At 37.9% G+C, this 20,978-nt stretch overlaps 1 protein-coding gene across 6 annotated transcripts in view; it reads right to left on the reverse strand.

Moving 5' to 3' along the window:
• Positions 1-20,978, reverse strand: part of PRELID2 (PRELI domain containing 2) — a 336,098-nt gene that overhangs the window by 284,167 nt on the left and 30,953 nt on the right. For all 6 annotated transcript variants that reach the window (XR_008679908.2, XR_010133959.1, XM_055387294.2 and 3 more), the window contains one exon: positions 13,077-13,182. Coding sequence is in view for 4 of the 6 variants with exons in the window: in XM_055387294.2 (XP_055243269.1) it covers positions 13,077-13,182 (106 nt within the window). In the remaining 2 variants the exon portion in view is untranslated. The remainder of the gene's footprint in view (positions 1-13,076; positions 13,183-20,978) is intronic.

The raw sequence follows: 20,978 nt of genomic DNA on the forward strand, positions 1-20,978 counted from the left end.
CACAGAATACTCATTTCCACAAAGCTGTTTTCCCTGCAAAAGCTATGTTCCATCAGATGAAAACTCTAGAGGTAATAGTAGTAGCAGGGCTGATGGGGAAGGAGATGTGTAAGAATACAGCAGCTACTATGATATACCTGGTCTAGAAATAAGCTGTTAAAAATCAGAATTCTTGGTAATATTCTCAGGACAGCTAATGAATAAATATCAACTAAATCAATCTATCTGAGCACTCAAGGGTGGGATTAAAAAGTATTATCAACAGAGGTAAATTTGAACTGGGAAATAAACCCTCTGGAACAGGGAAAAAACATTTCATCAGTTTTTTCATGTGGTTCTAGTAACGAAGAATCTTGAAAGGGTTCACATGAACAAGCAGGAAATGCAAGTCTCCGATATATAGTCAGTATACTATCACACCCTGTTCTTATATCACACTTGTGACTTCTCCTTATTCTTTTGAATGACGGTTTTATGCTCTTTTCCTCTGTCTGGGAATTACTGAATTTTGAAATATCCACTGTTTTTTAGAATTGTGACTACCCGTGTATGTGTGTATCCTGAACAGTAAGTTCACAGATAAAGAATTGAGCACCTCAGAGCAACTGGTCCAAGGCAGGATATATGAAAGGCATGGAGGGGGGTTGGAGCATGGTGGTTCACACCTGTAATCCCAGCATTTTGGGAGGCTGAGGTGGGCAGATCACTTGAGGCCACAGGTCCAATACCAGCCTGGCCAACATGGCAAAACCTGGTCTTTACTAAAAATACAAAAAAATTAGCCAGGCATGGTGGTGCACACCTGTAGCCTCAGCTACTTGGGAGGTTGAAGCACAAGAATTGTTTGAATCTGAAAGGCAGAGGTTGTGGTGAGCTTAAGAAAAGAAAAGAAAAAAAATTCATGGAGGTGGACTAAGGTCAAACAACTAGTTAATGGCAGAATCATTAACTTTCAGTAGTCTCCAAAGTAGATATCAGAAGACAAGACCTAACAATTTTGTTTTCTTCTCAACAATTTTATGAAGTGAGATTAGCCTAATTTATTAATGATAAATGGAAGTTTTAAGAAGTTAAGTCTTTCATTCAAGTTATACAGCCAGAATATGGATGATATCCAGTGCCAAATTTGCGGAATTCTCTTGGGAGAAAATTTGGCAATAAGCATGAAAGGTCTTAGCTCAGAAAGCAACAAGAAATGTACACAAATATTTATATGGCATTTATATTCAAAAATTTATTCCAATATTATTCATAATAGTGAAGAAAAATAGAAACAAACAATAACAGCTATTATGCCGATGGAATATTATGCAGGCATCAAAAATCATGTTTTCAAGGAATATGTAATGACACAGAAAAAATGTTTATAAATATGTCCACAAATGAAATAGTTGGGCTAAATAATCCCAACTTTGGTTTTTTTAAAAAAAAAAAACATACATATACATACATATGCAAACATGAACAGACATATAAAAAGATCTACGTCAAAATGTTAAATGTGAATACACTGAGTATTAGAATTATGAATGATTTTATCTTACTTGCACTTTAATTAAAAATTGAAAATGAATATTTAGTAATTTTATAATTCAAGAAAATGATAAAAATATATCATTTTTAAAAGAAATACCACAAACTTGCCCTGTACCACGGTATATCTAAAATGTTTGTATTTAAAAGGCTATTACCTATAAAAATATACTTCTTAGCAGAGAATGTCTCTCAAAGCTAACAATGATTGAGGTTTTACTATGTGCCAGGCATATTTCACTTATGTAACCTCACTTAATCCTTTAAAAATCCTGTAAAATGGGGTTTATGATCACTTCATTCTAGAGAGAGAAAGTTAAGGGTCTGAGAGAGAAAAGCGTGACTTGTGGAAAGTGAGAAAGCCTAATCAAGGGCCAAGAAGTTTTTCTCTAAAGCTTCATACACAATCCCTATGTTAAACACACAGACAAAACTTTTTTTCACACTGAACAATCTTTCTAAAGGCACAGCATACTATGCTTTTAGTTCAGAAGTTGATATTTGGTATACGATTGTTAAGATGTCTATAATTTGCTTTAAAATACTTCAGCACATGATGTATACTATGATACTATGAGTGTTAGTTCAAGTTATACACTAGGTACAGCTAGATGCCCTAATGCAGGCCTCACATGCCAGAGGCTGTCTGTGAGCATTCTAATCAGCAACCTCGCTCTCCAGAAACTTCAGTCAGACACCAAAGGCTTTGATTATTAGCACAAGGAATGTTAAAATTGCAAATTTTCACTGGTAAAAATAATGGCTTGTTAACTAGCATAATGGATATTAGAAATGGACTGTCATTAACTCAATGAATGGAACTTAAGATACGTGGATTAGCTCAAAATTCTAAACGAGCACCCATCCTTGTGCCATCAGGGGGTAAGTCTCTATCTAGCAAGCCCTTCACCCTCCAACTTTAGGGATGGCATCCACAGTTTATGCCTAAATGGTCCCAGGGCCAGCTACTACATCAGAAGATTCTGGTTACCTGATGCTCTCTATAAAATAGCTGAATCCTGCCTTTAGAATATTGTCTGCTCTGCCTTCAGTGAGCTGTTCATGCAATTCATGGCCTGAGCACCCAAAAGGATGAAGACTTAATCAAACTTACAGAACAGGTCAACTATTTTGTGCCTACTTATAAATAAATAACTAATAAATGTCACAATATATGTGTCACAGAAATTTCCATAAACTGTTAATGAGGTTTCTGGGATGCAGCTGACCCTCAGCAACCTCTCATTATAATCAATACCCAGTATATATCAAAAAGAACTTAATACTTCTGCCTACAACTCAGCATACAGGTTGGATAAGGTCAGTGTAGCAGGCAGCTTCTGATGTGGTTCCTAGTGACCTGTGCCTCCTGGTATTTATGCCCCTGTGTAATCTCCTTCTTTTTAGTGTGGGCTGTGACTTTCTTCTAATGAAAAGAATACAGAAAATAAAAGGATGTCACTTCAATTAGTTTATAAAAAACTGTGATATTTCACCTTGGTAGCACTCTCTTGCTCTCACGCTCACTGCCACATTCTGAGATCATCTATACAGAGGCCCATGTGGCAAGGAACCAAGGGAGGCCCGCTGAATCCTACCAGCAACCATGCGAGTTTGGAGATGAAGCTTCCCCACTGAGCCTTCAGATGAGTTTGCAGCCCCAGTTAAAATCTTGATTACATCCCTGTGAAACCTTGAAACAGATCCAACTAAGCTGTGCCTAGACTCCTAATCTACAGAAACAGAGGTAATACATATGTGTTGTTTCAAGCTGCAAAGTTGGGGCAATTTGTTACACAGCAATAAATAACTAATAGTTACTTTACAAAAATAATGCCACTAAATGTCTCAAGGTTTTTCAAATGCCTACTTGAACTACATTTGTAGTATCTCCACTTTTTTCTTGAGTCCCAGGAAATTATCTCCCACTACTAAAATGGATTTCTATAAGGCTAAAATAACAAGCATACAACCCAAGGAAACCGCATATTCTGATTTCTTTAGCTGTAGCATGTCTAGGCCAGACCTTCTTCAAAGCGATGTTCAAATTGTTTGACTTGCCCGCATTGTTTCAGTGACAAATATTTCACACACTGTTGAATTCAATCGTTCTCTGCTTCAGCCTCCTGATCACAATAAGAATAATGATGGAACTAATAATGGGAGTATGGCTCCCATTGCCAGGAGAGTGGCTGAAATAACAAATTATTTCATCACACATTGAAAATGTATTTCACAAACTCAAAAACGAAAAAACAAAACAAAACAAAACAAAAAACACGTCTATGCGATTGCATAATGAGAGCTCTGCATTTCCACAGCATTTGTAGTACTCTCTAAAGATTCAGACAAACTAGGCTAAAAAAAGAATGCTTGCATAACAAGACTGTTATCACCCATGTTATCTCCTAAGCCTCCCCAGAGAAGCAAAATGTGGAATTTGTAAGCAACTATGTGGGGGTTCACCAAAACATTCTTTTGCTTTGCGTTTGGAAATTTTTGGTTTGAGATTTTTGGGGAGTGGGAAGCTAGCAATTTTTTCACTTCACACGGAAGATGTCAATTTGGAGGAGTAGAGACAAAAGCTCCCTAAATAGTATGCCCAAAATAGTAAATGGCATGCTGTCTCAACAGGGCAATATTGAAAAGAGGCAACAATTTTTTTTTTTTTTGACATAGAGTCTCACTGTCACCCAGGCTAGGGTGCAGTGGTGCCATCACAGTTCACTGCAGCCTTTACCTCCCAGCTCAAGCAATCCTCCCACCTCAGCCCCCGGAGCAGCTGGGATTATAGGCACGCAACAACATGCCCAGATAATTGTTTTGGTTTTCTGTAGAGATGAGATCTCCCTATGTTGCCTATGCCGGTCTCAAACTCCTGAGCTCAAGTGATCCTCCCACTTCAGCCTCCCAAAGTGCTGGGATTCCAGGCATGAGCCACCACACCCTGCTATCTTCACTTTTTACGTATAAATTGAACATAATATAGTATATGAACAAATAATCAGTCTATCTATGGTCTTAAAATTTCATGGTGAAAAGAGCAATTAGGGGGAAATTGTCTAAAAAAGCTCCTGAAGGGAGTAATAATGAAAAAAGAGTTGAGAAACACTGACCTAAGGAAAGCCCTCCCAAACTGGTGAGCACCTGCAGAGCATCAGTGATGTCTCTGTTTCCTCCTCTTTGGGTCCCTGAGGTCTGAGATCATGACCTGACTCTGGCCTGGGTGTCTTCCAGCTCTGCTTCACACAGTGGTTGGGCCATCTCCCAAGGCTGTAGAAATGTATATGAAGCCTTTCATGTGTCCCAGATTTCCACCAACCACTATTTTCCTTCAGATCTTTATCTTTTTGATCTGCTTTCTGAATGTACTTACTTATCTCAAGGCCTATTAAAAGCTAACTACATATTTTAGCATGACTTGAGATAAGCAAATACTTGTCTTCAGCATGTTTTTGGCACTTCCAACATACTATCTTCTATTGGCCACCATGGGTCAAAAGTGTCCACCAGCACATGAAATCTAGGCTGAGAGAGACTATGGCACGGTCAAGAGATGAGTGAATGCCTCCCAGATTGAGGAACACACTGTATGGCACACCCACCAGGGCTCACTGGCTGATGGTATATATTCATTCTTCTGTATAGAATTGAGAAAAATTCACAGAAATGGTATACCCCATTGCTGTCATGCACACAGATAGACAACTATCTCAAAAGAAGTGGCCCACTCTCGCCACTTCTATTCAATATAATACTGGGAGTTTTGCTAGAGCAATTAGGCAAGAGAAAGAAATAAAAGGCACCCATGTAGAAAAGGAAGAAGTAAAATCATCTCTGTTTGCTGGCAACATGATCTTATATATATATAAAACCCTAAAGACTCCACCAAAAAACGGAACTGATAAATGAATTCAGTTAAGTTGCAGGATACAAAAATCAACATACTAACTATATACTAACAACAGACTATCCGAAAAAATTAAGAAATCAATCTCATTTATAGTAGTTACCAAAGAAATACTTAGGAATAAATTTAACCAATGCAGTAAAAGATGTCTACACTGAAAAGTATAAAACATGGACAAAACTGAGGACACAAATAAATGGAAAGACATCCCATGATCATAGCTTGAAAGAATTAATATTGCTAACATATCCATAATACCCAAAGCAATCTACAGATTCAATGCAATCTCTATCAATATTCCAACAACGTTTTCCACAAAAATAGAATAAGCAATTCTAAAATTCACATGGAACCACAAAAGACCTCAAATAACCACAGTAATCTTGAGTAAAAAGAACAAAACTGGAAGCATCACACTACCTCATTTCAAAATACATTACAAACCTACAGTAATCAAAATGGCACAATACTGGCATAAAAACAGACACATTGAATAATGGAATAGAATAGAGAGACCAGAAATGAACCTGCGCATTTACAGTCAATGGATTTTCATGGAAGATGCCAAGAACACACAATGGGAAAAAAAAACAGTCTCTTCAATAAATGGTGCTGGGAAAACTGAATATCCACATAGAATAATAAAATTGGACCTGTATCTCACACCATATACAAAAATCAACTCAAAATGAACTAAAGACTTAAACATAAGAACTGAAACTATAAAATTACTAGAAGGAAATACAAGGGAAAAAATCCATGACATTGGTCTGGGCAATGATTTTTTGGATTTGGCCTCAAAAGCACAGGGAACAAAAACAGACAAATAAGATTGCATCAAACTAAACAGCTTATGCACAGCAAAGGAAACAATTAATGGAGTGAAGAGACAACCTGCAAGTTGGAAGAAAACATCTACAAATCACACATCTGATATGGGGTTAATATCCAAAATATACAAGGGATTCAAACAACTCAATTGCAAGAAAACAAATAACCCAATTAAGAAATGGGCAAAGAACCAGATAGCTACTTCCCACAAGAAAATATACAAATGGCCAACAGGTATATGAAAAAAAGAAGGCTCAACAGCACCAATCATTAGAGAAATGTAAATTAAAACCACAATGAGATATCACCTCATACTTGTTACAATGGCTGATATCAAAAAGATGAAAGATAAAAAGTGTTGGCAAGAATGAGGAGAAAAGGATGCCCTTGTACACTGTTGGTGGAAATGTAAATTAGTATACCCATTATGGAAAACTATATGAAAGTTCCTCAAAAAACACAAAATAGAACTACCGTATGATCCAGCAATCCCACTTCTGGGTATTTATCCAAAGAATTGGGAATCAGTATGTCAAAGAGACAGCTGAACTCTCATGTTCACTGCAGCATTATTCACAGTAGCCAAGATACGGAATCAACCTAAGTGTTCAACAATGGATGAATGGACAAAGAAAATGTGGTATATGTACACAGTGGAGTACTAGTCAGCCTTAAAAAGAAGAAGTTCTGTCATTTGTGACAACATGGATAAACCCGGAGAACATTATGTTAAGTGAAATAAGGCACAGAAGAACAAATACCTCATATGTAAAATCTAAAAAAGTTAAACTCATAGAAGTAGAGAGTAGAATGGTGGTTATCTGAGGCTGGGGGAGGTGGGAGAGAATAAGGAGATGTTGGCCAAAAGGCAAAAAGTTTCAGTTAGACAGCAGGAATAAGTTTTTGAGATCTATTGTATAGCATGTTGACTATAGTTAATGAGAATATATTGTAAATTTCAAAATTGCTAAGAGTAAACTCCAAACGATCTCACCACAAAAAATGTTAAATATGTGAGGTGATAGATATTTTAATAAGCTTTAATTAATTAATAATTCCACATTTTTTGTGTGTGTGTGTGTATATATATATATATATACATATATCAGAATGCCACATTGTATCCCGTAAATATATACAATTATAATTTGTCAATTAAAAATAAAAAATTAACTTAAAAATTTAAAAAACCTTTTAAATGAGTCCTCAAAATATTAAACACATAATTAATCCAGCAATTTCACTTCTGGATATATATATATATATATATATATATATATATATACCAAAAAGAATTGAAAGCAGGGACTCAAACAGATATTTATATACCCATGTTTATAGCAGTATTATTCACAATAGCCAAAAGGCAGAAGCAACCCAAGAATCCACCAATGGATGATGTCTGTTTTCACACTGCTAATAAAGACATACCAGCCACTGAGTAATTTATAAAGGAAAGAGTTTTAATTGACTCACAGTTCCACATGGCTAGGGAGGCCTCACAATCATGGCAGAAGGCGAATGAGGAGCAAGTCATGTCTTACATGGTGGCAGGCAAGAGAGCTTGTGCAGGGGAACTCCCATCACTACCAAGAGAACAGGATGGAGGAAACAGCCCCCATGATTCAATTATCTCCACCTGGCCCCACCTTGACACGTGGGGATTATTATAATTCACGTAAGATTTGGGTGGGAACATAGCCAAACCATATCAGATGACTAGACAAACAAAATGTGATATACACAAACAATGAAATATTAGCCATAAAAAGAAAGGTAAGTCTGACACATGCTACAATGCAGATGAACACTGAAAACATATGCTAAGTAAAATAATGCCAGTCACAAAAAGACAAATACTGTATGAGTCCACTTATATAACATAACCAAACTAGCCAAGTTCATAGAGACATAGAATGGTGGTTGCCAGGGGCTAGGAGGTGAATGGGATAGGAAGTTATTGTTTAATGGCTAAGGAGTTCCTGTTTGGGAAGAGAAACAAAGTTCTGGAGATGGATGATGGTGACGGCTGCACAACAATGTGAGTGTACTTAATGCCACTGAACTGTACACTTAAACATGGTTAAAATGGTAAATTTTATGCTACGTATATTTTGCCACAATAAAAAACAAACTTTTAATATTATTTTTAATACAAAGGTATTTTCAAAGCAAATAACAATACATCTGCAGTACACAGAAAAGAGGATACGTCATTACAGTAAAAATGGGAGAAACGTCAGCTAACACACTGTCAACCTGCATGGCACTGTGGAGTTTAGGTCAGCTGTAGTGTAGACGACAGATGCTGAGGCCTCTGAACAGAAGGGAAGATACTCACTTGCCCCTCAAAGGCTGTTTCAAGTAGCATGGCCCCATTCCTCTGGCCCATTCCAAGCTCCTCTCTTGTAACTGAGCTCCCTACGTTTGCATTCCTCCATCATTACCGTGTATCACATCGCCTCACTCTGGTTATATCAAGAACACCCAGCTTGCCCCACGCAAGTGGCTTAAGTGCACAGATCATGGATGCAGCACTGTGATGCAGAAATCAAGAGCACTCTGGGGTCAGACAAGCTTGGGTTCAAATCCCCGGTTCACCATTTACTAATTCTGTGACCTTGAGAAAACTACTTTGCCACTTGGGACCTCAGTTTCCCTATGCATAAAATGAAAATAACAATTCCTATTTCATTACGTTGTCCAGAAAATCGGATAAGGTAATGCGTGCCAAGGACAGTGCTTGGCATCTACTAAGCTCTTGCAAGCACTAGCTGTTATTTTAATATGCTTCTCAGCACTGATCATAGTGCTGGCACTGAACACCAAGCAAGGCTCAATAAATTTTCTGCATCAGCAGATGTTTATTCATTGTCTGTCCTGCTTTCCACCCTGAGCTAGATATCCCAGAAGTAAAGCTGCTTAAGGCACAATCTCTATCTTGTGAATTATGTCTTACTTCTTACTTGTGTCTCCAGCATTCTACCCAACGCCTGGCACATAGGTGACACCCAAAAAGTGCTGGTGGAATTGAACTTAAAATCTAGTTGTCTAGACTGTATGTGTTTACATGAATTTGAGGGAGAGAAAAAAAAACATATAACCATTAAAAGAAAATATGTTAAAGAAGTATGTGGCAGTGATTTTTTTTAATTCTTGAAAACTAAAACATATTTTGTATATTTGACCTGTGTTTACTAACTTACAGAAAGTTATCAAACTTAGTTTTCACATGTACCTGTGGGAACACATTAAAATCCCCATTTTGCAGACAATTAAACTGAGAATAGGGAGGGCCAAAGTGATTTGTGCTGGGTCACAAAGGTGAGGAGAGCGAGTCCAGAGGACTGTAAGTTCAGAACCACTCCTGTTTCAAGGATACATCTGTCAACTTGACTGCCAAAGGGAAATCCCAGTTCTCCTGCCCACAGATTCCCACTCCAGGAGGAAGGAGGGGTCTGACTGGTGTGTGAAAAGTCAGCATTTGTGACACAAAGGCTCCCAAATTCCAAGTTACCTCCCTTTAAGAGTGATGAAGGAAGGAGAAAAAAGCAATTGAGCCAGTCCCCAGAGGCACAGAATACGTATGACCTCAGCTTGGGGATCCACGGCTAAAGCCAGCTTTTAATTTACAAACATAAAAATATAAAGTTTGTGAGTACCTAGTTTTGATTTTTCTGGAAAAAAATAGATATCAGATCCCATCATTACCACTACTAAACAGACTCAGCAATAAGTCCTAAAGTGAAAATAAAGTCACCTAAAACACTCTTATGGTGACTTCCACAGAAACCATTTATGCAGGCTCAGCTCTGAAGGTTTATCAGGAAGTCAGGCTGATACCAGAAAAAATGACCACTTGGATAAAACAAAAAAGACACTCAAGCATAAACGGCTCCTAAAATCAAAAAGCTAATTAAACGTGGCCTCTTCAAAAAGAAAAAGTAAGTCAGAAAAGGCAAAAGCTATCAGGAAAAATATATTCTTACTTCTAAGCATAATAAATGAGAATAAAAAGGAATCACTTTAAGAAGTTGAAGTCACCTAATTATTTCCAGATAATATTCATCAGAAGCCAACTGTGAACCTCCCTGGGCATTTCCTTTCTACTCATTCCCACACGAATGGATGGAACACTGTCCAAGGTACTATAGGTTGGGAGAAGGAAATAAGAATTAAGGTGAATGAAACCACTTCTGCCATCAAGGAACATAAAATCAAATGTGGGATCATGCTAGAAACTTTGGGGAGTATATATCCACCCCACAACCCCTTCCCCTGAGAGGTGGCCCCTAACCCTGGTCCATGTGGTCATGGCAGAGAATGAGCCATAACTGGACAACTTGACTGCCACCTTCCTGGCGGTGCCTGACCTATAGGAGGCCAACGAGAGTCCCTCCCAAAGAATTAATAAAGAAAAGAAATAAGCTATTTTATTATTAGTGAGAATTCTATTAATATATAATATGTATGCTTGACAGTGGAGGCCCATGTCCCATTATATAGCCTGGGGAGCAGAGAAAACCAGACTACACAGAAAGAGTGGAATAAAATAGACACATAGTCTTACAGACAAGAGCTGAAGAAGGAATACCACTTGGTTCCTGGCAGTGTTCAGTTCCCAGTGAAGACCTTTCTGAAGGCTGCCAGCCTCACCACCCTTGTACACTTAGAATGAGCTAGCCTGAAGTGGTTTCTGTTACTTGCAACCAAATAGTACTAATAAATCCAAAGGGAGTAAGACCACAACACAAATCCATCTAACGAACACAAGTATTAGTGAAGTTCGTGATGCTAGGTAGGCAAGGATTTCACTTCATTCATCTGAGGGCTGCACAGTAAAGTGGCAAGAGGGAACTCTTATTGACAAAAGATAGGGATTTAAGTCCAGACTCCACCCTTTGCTAGTTCTGTGACCTTGAAGAAACACATTTAGCCCACACTTAGCACAGTGCCTAGTGCAAAGCAGGTACTCAATATATATCTGTAAGAGGAAGGAAGCAGGGAAAGCAGTTACCACATATCGGTATGCTTATCTTTTAAGTCAAGTCATTTCTCATTAATGAAATGGGAATTCTCATTCTCGTTAATAAAATGGGAATAAAAATTTCACTTTATGTGTCTCACAGGATCAGAATGTACATAACCACTGTGCGATTAAAAGTCATTATTAGGTTCATCAGATTAATCGATGCATCAAATACAGACCAACCTCAGTTAATGAAATAATATTTATCTGAAATAGGGGTTAGCTATACCCTACAAGCCAAATCCAGCCCACCACCTGTATTTATATGGCCTGCAAGAATGGTTTTTATAAATGAACATTTGCAATCAATTTGATAATAGGGAACACGAATTTTGAACACTGCCTCACCTAAATGTTATCCCTCCCCCTCAAAAAAATCCCATTCTTCTAGTGAATATACCTGTATTATAAAAAAATCAATTTATTATTACTATTATCATCATACAGAGTTTAAAGGATGCACAAAAAGTCAACTCAGTAAGAAACATGGCAATAAAATTACTTTTCTCATCAGTTCCACTATTTTTAGAGTGCAATGCTGCAGAACATGGGAGTTTTTACAAATGCATAAATTGCAATATAGCAGAAAAATTTGCAATAATGTCTGAGTGAGTAAAGGTGACATAAGATCTTCCGGAAGTTCAACTACTCCCTTCAAGTCCAGGTTTAAAGAGGCTGGACCAGTCTGAATATGTGCCAGGAACCACCTCAACTGGAGCAAGAACACATCATCAATCACAACAGTATGTCTATGGTGTACAGAACGGTACTGAATATTCATTCACCGCCCTCAGCCTCCCACATGAACACCTCCTAGTACAGGTTCATCCTTGAACCTAGACATGCAAAAATGAAAACAAGGGTCCATTGCCAGGAAGTCTCTGAGGGTCATAACAATGGTTCTTTACACCAGCGGTTAATTCTATCCCACAAAACAAAATGAGGTAAACTTATACAAAAAGTCCTGAGTAAAATCTGGAAATAAGTGAGTATAATTATCATCGTAATTAATAACAATAATAAAACACTTTGGAGCAACTGCTTTATACTGAGCACTGCAATAAGCACATAAAGATGCATAAGCAATGGGTTTTGACATGAAGTTTTAAAAATAATGCTATTAAGGAAAGAAAATAGAAGATATAAACGTTATATGGAATACCATAGAGGACAGATTAAAATGGAAAAGCTCTACTTAAAATAGAGCACACAGGACCTTAGAACTCCAACATGGCTTCTGAATCACTTTCATGGAAGCCTAAGCTCCCTTGAGAATAGAGTTTGAAAACTATAAGAATGGACAGTTGGGGTCTCTGTATTTTCCTCATCCATAATATTAGGACAACAATAACAGCTCCTGCAAAGGTTTGTGAGGATTCAATGAGTTAATAATACAAATTCTTTTACCAGTCAGTAGTACATAGTAAGTGCTCAATAAATATTAACTATCATTATCTTTATTAAATAGTTGTCATCATACTATACATTATTATTCATTCTGATTCTTTCTTTTAATTAGATTATAAGTATGCTCCAAATTTTCACATACTCTTCATTGGCATATTTTTAATTTAATGAGCCATAAATGCCACTTTAGTTTTACTTTGATCTGAATTTATGTAATAATTTTGAGGGTGATTATTTTTGCATATATTTGTTTATTAACTATATGCTTTTCTCATTATGTCTGCTCATGAGTCTTATTCAATAACCCTATTGGAACTCCTATTGTTTTTTAAAATTAATGTTGGTTCAAAGCAGGAATATGGTTACCTTCTGGGCTCCCTGTCTTAAGAATGTGCTGGCAAAAGTTTCTAAAACACAGTTGAGAAATCCAACTCCTGTGATTGAAATCCTGCCTCTTTGAATGAACTCTGTCCTGCAAAAAAACAAAAAACACATCTTTGATGTCATTCTATGCTTGGATATGTAAACGACAGACATTTCTAGCTGCATAATTACCACTTATAATCGATAAAAAATAATATCCTTAATAATTCAATAACTACCTGTTATAAGAAGATTTTGTTAAAAGTAATTTATAGTTTATATAATATTAACAACAGTCTTATTCAAATTAAAGAATATTCATTTCATGCTGCAAAATCTCTTTTTAAAATTGAGTCTGAGGTAATTATCAATGATATGACCTTAGGTAAATTATTTAGACTCCCTATAACTTGGTTTCCTCACATGTAAAATGGGAACGACCATAGTATCTTTCTTTTACAACTACTGTGGCAAGTAAATGAGTTATCACACATCACAGGAATATGAAGAGTTCCTAACACATAAGCATTTACTAAATGTTAGCTACTATTACTAAAGAGAGTCAGATAGAGACAAGATTGGAAAGCCAGACACCTGGAATGACTTTTTCAATCCTCAATTGGAGAAGGGGGTGAGACAGAAGAGATATGTCACCATCTCTACCAATTTTAATTACCAAAATTATAGCAATATTAATTATCTTCATGTCATAAAACAGAGATCTAGATTACACTTAAGAGTGACAGAAGTAAGATGACTGAATAGGAAGTCCCAAGCCCTCATTACCCCGAGAGACAATGACTTAAGAACAATATACAAACCAAATTGCCTTTATGAGAACTCCCTTAAGAATTAGCAGCACCCCAGGTAGGTGCAAAGCCAAGAAGAGCCACATCAAAGCAGATAAGAAACTTTGTTGCTTTTACCTATGATAGCTCCCTCCCACCCAGCATAGTGTAACGCAATCAAGAAAAAACTCCCAGCTTCTGGCTTCTCCCTCAGTAGGGATAGAAAAGTGCTAACTGTGCATCCAACATTCTGTCTTTAAGAGGGGCATGACTCAGAGTGCTAAAGGAAATGGCAATACACTTTCACAAGCAAGCATGGTGGCTTGTTACACTAGAGAGCCTGCAGTACCTCAGACAGACAACAAGGGTAACAAAAGATCATGGGCTCTTGAGAACAGGGGCAGTCCTCTGTGACTGGGAAATTACACACAAGTCCAGAGAAGATGCATCCCCCAAAAAGGTTTGACCGGCCCCCAGAATCTCAAGCTAGGCTGACTAGTGAAGGTCTTCCCTGTATGAAGCCAGTCCATAAGACTGGGAGAAGTGGCTGTTTTTTTATATACCCAAACCTCAACAAAAGATCACAATGCATGCAAAGAAACAAGGAAACATGGCCCAATCAAAGAAACAAAATAAATCTCTAGAAACCAACACTAGAGAAACAGAGATCTATGAATTACCTCAAAAAGAACTTGAAATAACCATCTTAAAATGCTCCATGAACTAAAATAGACAACTAAACGAATCAGGAAAAATAAAGTGCAAGAATAAAATGAGACTATCAACAAAAAGAAACTATGAGAAAAATGAGAACCAAGCAGAAATTCCAGAGTTGAAGAATACCATAATGGAACTAAAACACAATTCACTAGAGTGGCTCATTCAGTAGCAAACTTGATCAAGCAGAAGAAAGAATCAGCAAACTTAAAGATAGGTTATTTGAAATTATTGAGTCAGGAACCAAAAAATAAATAAAAAGAATAAAGAAAAGTCAAGAGAGCCTAAGGGACTTATAAGACATCATCAAACAGATCATTATCCACATTACGGGAATCTCAGAATGAGAAGAGAGTGAGAAAGAAGCAAAGTGAGTGCCTATTTGAAGAAATAATGGCTGAAAATTCCCCAAATCTGAGGGAGGAAATTGGCATACAAATTGAGAAAGCTCAATGAACTTCAACTAGGATAAATTCAAAAAGACTCACATCTGTGCAAATTAGTTCAACCATTGTGGAAGACAGTGTGGTGATTCCTCAAGGACCTAGAACTAGAATTACCATTTGACCCAGCCATCCCATTACTGGGTATATACCCAAAGGATTATAAATCATGCTACTATAAAGACATGTGCACACGTATGCTTATTGCAGCACTATTCACAATAGCAAAGACCTGGAACCAACCCAAATGTCCATCAATGATAGACTGGATTCAGAAAATGTGGCACATATACACCATGGAATGGTATGCAGCCATAACAAAGGATGAGTTCATGTCCTTTGCAGGGACATGGATGAAGCTGGAAACCATCATTCTCAGCAAAATATCACAAGGACAGAAAACCAAACACCACATGTTCTCACTCATAGATGGGAATTAAACAATGAGATCACTTGGTCACAGAGTGGGGAACATCACACACCAGGGCCTGTCAGTGGGTGGGGGCCTAGGGGAGGGATAGCATTAGGAGAAATACCTAATGTAAATGATGAGTTGATGGGTGCAGCAAACCAACATGGCACATGTATACCTATGCATCAAACCTGCACGTTGTGCACATGTACCCTAGGACTTAAAGTATAACTATATATATATATATATATATATATAAAAGACTGACACCAAGATACATTATAATCAAACTGTCAAAAGTCACAGAAAAAGGGAGAATCTTGAAAGCAGTAAGAGAAAAGCAACTCATCACATTAAGCTCCTATAAGATTTTCAGTAGATTACTTGGCAGAAACTTTGCAGGCAAGAAGTGAATGGAATGACGTTCAAAATACTGAAATTAAAAAAAAAAAACCTACAAGACAAAAATACTACATCCAGCAAAACTATCCTTCAAAAATGAAAGAGAAATTAAGATGTTCCTAAATAAACAAAAGCTAAGGCAGCTCATCACCACTACAGATTTGGATTACAATTAACTTTGCCTCATTCATTCATTTGTTCAACACACTGACTGCATGGCTACCATATGCTAAGTGCCAAACTGACTGCTAGAGGCCCACAGAGAAGGAGATGGTCTCTCTCCTCCAGGATCTCACTGGCTAGTGGAAAAGACACGTAGGCAAGTGGGAGAGTGTCAGCAATTGGAGGTGAAGCATTCCATCAGAGGAAAACCACAAGGACCCAGGTAAGGAGGCGTGAAGGAAGAGAGATGTCTGAGGAGCCACAAGTTATCTAAAAATGCCCAGTACATGGTATGGGGCTTGATAAATTCTTCCCACAGGAATGACTGGAGCATAAGGTGGGTGTGGGAGATGTTAGGGTATGAGGCTGAAAGGATAATTGAAGACAAGATTGCAAATGGCCTCAGGCTGAGAAGTTTAGGCTTTACCCTGAAGGTAATGGTGGCTTGTCTTCTGAGGACACCAAGTACCCGGTATAGATTAATAGTCACATCTGCGCCACTGACTAAAACGCTCCTTGCCATTCCTTAATGCTTTTAGGCAATCTCCTATTCCCCATTTTCACCATAGTGCTTACACTGAATGAGTTCAATGAGCATTTGTTAAATGAATTAATTCAATTTCTTTGTAATAAAAAATATTCAAAACAGAAAACATTTTCTCAACCTTACATCTCTGTGGAAAGGAAATGAGAGCCACGTCTCCTGTATGTATAGTTGGCATGTGTTTATATGCATGCATATGTGAGCACGTGCACTGAAACAATCAAAAAAATCTGAGAAAATACTGGATCCAACAAACTGTCATTTTGGTCAAAATGGTTATTAAAACCTCTTAATTAGACCTCACTAATAGCAGTAGCCTCTATATTTAGATCATGCATACAATAAAAGGAAGCCTTCAGAATTCCTCTCTCCCTCTCCCCCTTCCCTTTCCTCCCCTTCTCTTACACACACACACACACACACACACACACACACACACAAGCGAGTTATCCCATCCACTCTGACATAAATACCTTCCGTCTAAGCAGTTTTCACCCCTTAGATTTAAGCCTATTTAAAATGATTTGCTCATGTAAAACTATATCCTGGTGACACTAATCTTTCCTGTCTTTATTTTGGATTAGTCAGAATAGAATTTTACAGTGATTTTAATATTGAGAAATGAAAAGTTGAGCAGTCTCACACTCTTGGGAGAGATGAACTCTTCAGTCCTCAGTCCTGAAGGCAAATGTAGGTGAGGGATTAATAAGAGTCTCTTACATCATATTCTAACCAATATTTCTTTCTGCCACTTTTGGGAGAAGTAAGTCCTCAGAAAAGCACTCTTGGGTTTTGTCCACATATCAGAGAATAACAGAGCAGTAAAGCAGGGTCATGCCCTTGCCATCAACGAGATGAGAGTTTATCCTGTTATATTTTAAGACTGCCAGAGAAGAAAATATTGCACTTTCCCTCAATAACTCATTGATAAAGCACATCAGACACTCTTCTTACTACAAATAGCTAACCTAAATCCCTCACACTAGAATTAATCTCCATTTAAGTTCTGTGCAAAACACAGCAGTTTACACAACACATGGTTTAATTTCAGCTTCATTTTAAAAAAAAGACAAGATGGATGGATGGATGGATGGACGGACGGATGAACAGACGGACAGATGGACAGATGAGTAAGTGAACAGAGCTAAAATGTTAACATTAGGGCATTAGAATTATGTATGTTATTTACTTGCTTTGTTCTTCTTTTTAGTGGTTTATAAATTTTCTATTTAAAAAATATGTATTCCTTTGGCCATCACCAAAAAGTCTATTAAGTAATAAGACCCTGAGTATCACTTTTATATAAATAAATACAGCATTTTATAAATGGCTGTGCCTTCTAAACCATTTTCAGCAACAGTACCTGCTAACTTCTGGCTTGCTCTTCATTTAAAGTCTTGTTAAATCACCTCTTGGCTTTCCTTTTCCCACGTTATGTAATCTCGTTTCTTTGTAGCTTGTGTCTTAAGACTTTCTCCCCACCCTGTACTTGAAGTACATAGTGTTTCATCATCCTCAAGACATATAAGGATGACTCAAGTTTTCCTTCACCTGTCTTTCATCTCTGAGAAGCCTACAGAGAGGACTCTCCATCACATTTATGATATTACAAATTCAGGGTCATACTTACTCCTCGAAACCCAGTATCGTAACAGTGTACATTCTATATCAGACACTGTATTACCTTCTGAGGTTGCTATGCTTTGAAAATTATTTTCTCTCTTATATACATGAAGAAACTATGGCAAAGAGATGTTAAATAACTTGCCCAAGGTCACATAGCTTAATGTCATGAGGATTCATTAGCTATCACCTCAAAATCCTAGTCTTCCTCTGTTCTTAGTGAATGACACAACTGTTCTTCTAGTCCACGAGATTAGAAATCTTAGCAACATGTTAGATGGTCCCCTCTCTAGAATCAATCTAAACATCCAGTAAGTCACCTGATTGTGCTTATTTCACTTGTAATGTCCCTCAACAATCCATGTTACTCTCTTCCTTGCTACTGCTACTGCCTGGGCTTGGCATAGAATTTTCTCTCTCCAGGACCTCCCAATGGGGTCCCTGTCTCCAGCATGAATTCCCTAAACTCCGTACTGACAAAAGTCAACTTCCTAAGCACACACTGATCATGTCACTACCTATTAAGGCAGGGTGAATAATGCCCATGTGCTCAGTCTTATGTGTATAAGACTCATCCACAATGTTGCATGTAGTTGCTGTTTGTTCATTTTCATTGCTACATAGTGTTCTACTGATTGAAAACACTCCAAATTAACCACTCTACAGAAGATATTTAGAATGGACTCAGTTTATGGCTATTATCAACAGTGCTGTTATGAAAATGCTTATAATGTAACCAGATATATATGTGCACAAGTATCTCTGGAGTATCCAGCAGTCAATTACCTGGGCCATAGCACATGCACAGTTTCAACTTTAACAGATCAGGCCAAATGTTTTTCTAAATGGTTGTATCTATTTTTTCTTCATTGAATCCTCAATTTCAATTGCAAAGACTAGCGCATGGTAGGAAATCAATAATGCACTTAGGAAGGAAAGAATGAAGAGATGGAGGGAGTATAGGGAAGAGAAAGTGAAGAAGCAAAAGAAGGCAAGAAATATATAATACATCTCAATACTTGTGTCATGGAAAATGAACCAGATATCACAGGAGTTCCACCGGCTCAGGTCAACAGAAGACAACCTTCACCTGACTGTGGGATGAGCCACCTACAAAATCTGAGAGTGAGGCTCACCCACTCAAGCAGTGCCTGTATCTGAGTCCCATCTCTTGCTTTGTCCACTTAGTGGGTGTAATTCAAAACAAAACCCAATGGAACTGTGACAGAGCAAGCACAACTCAAATCCCAGAACACCTTTGTGAAAATGAAGGGCAGCTTATACAGTCATTTAAAAATTTGTTTTCTTCTGGATGTGAGAAAATAAAAAAGTTCAGGGGAAATATGGATCAGGAATTAATCCCCAGAGCACGCAGTCACCAGTGCTGAATCCTCAAAACGGCAGTTTCCGGGAAAGCAAAAGCTCTTAATGAGATCCTGTCCTTGAATTATTGACTGGTTAGGTATGGCAAATCTTGCCTAATTGTTTTCATGATGGGAATCTAATTAAAGTGTCTTTGAGGGGGAAAAAAAGGTTCCACAGATACTCTTGTTGGGATGACCTCAGTTCTAATCATGTTTTTAGCATTCTCCTGTAAGCACACAGAAATAAGGGTCCCAAAGGAAACACGGGGTCTTCAAGTCAGACTGCCCACTCACTCCTGACCAACTCCCTGGCTCTGCTGCTGCTGCAGAGACTTCTTGACTCACTGCTGCTCCAGGATGGCAGACTATGTAGTCTCTCCCATGCTGTCTGTCTGAACCCATTTACATGACTGCCTCCACAGAAAACCAATGAAATTTGCAGAGCTCTCAATACATGCTATGTAGTTTCAGCCTTAACATGAACATGTGTATTTATACGTGTAAAATCACACACACACACACACTATATATACATATACATGCCTTTAAGACAGGGAACGAAGGCGCGGCTCCTGGAATTAGACCATTTACATTCACATCTTGTTTTAGCTTGCCTACCCACCCATGTAGTAAGTTCCTGAAGCTCTGTGAAGTTTGCTCTTCTCTAAAATGGGGTTAATAATACCTATTTCATGAGTTCTCACAAGGTTGAATAAGGCAATATGCGGAAAGCACTCAAAGTACTATGTGTAAGCACTCAACAAATGTTGAGTAAACAGTACTAACATTAGTAATAATTATGCTGTTCTACTACAACCACCATTATTATTCCAATTCAAAGTTTAAAAAAAAAAAAAAAAGCACAGTGGCTGAGAAGTCAAATAACCACTGTGAAAATCCAGCCCGAGGCAACTCCAAGACTCTGTAATTCATTAACTTCTAGGTGGAACTCAATCACCATAAACCACTTGGCAATGAAGGGAATGAACCCCTTCCCCACCCCAGTTCTGACATTCAAAGCTCTTGGAACAGAAGCCTCCCAACTTCCCAGACTCCTGTCCCACCCTGCTACCCCACACTCTGCACTGTGAAACCAAACATTCTACCATCCTTCTCTGACCTCCTCTCCTAAGCGCTTTCCCTCTGAGCTGTTCTTCTAACCCATCCCAGAAACCAATAGGTTGTTACCTAAATTATTAACAATGAGTATCAACAGGGTATGCCATAACACTAAGAAATAAATTAAATGATAGAATCTCAGAGGCTCAGCAGGTTAGTACAAGTATACATTTCAGGACAGTCTGGCTCTGTCCCTTAAAACATGGTATTTAAGAATTGATTATTAATATGCCTCACGCCTGAAATCCCAGCATTTTGGGAGGCTGAGGCAGGCATATCATGAGGTCAGGAGTTTGAGACCAGCCTGGCCAACATGATGAAACCCCATGTC

This window comes from Gorilla gorilla, chromosome 4 (genome assembly GCF_029281585.2).
Source record: "Gorilla gorilla gorilla isolate KB3781 chromosome 4, NHGRI_mGorGor1-v2.1_pri, whole genome shotgun sequence".
NCBI classification, from domain to species: Eukaryota; Metazoa; Chordata; class Mammalia; order Primates; family Hominidae; genus Gorilla; species Gorilla gorilla.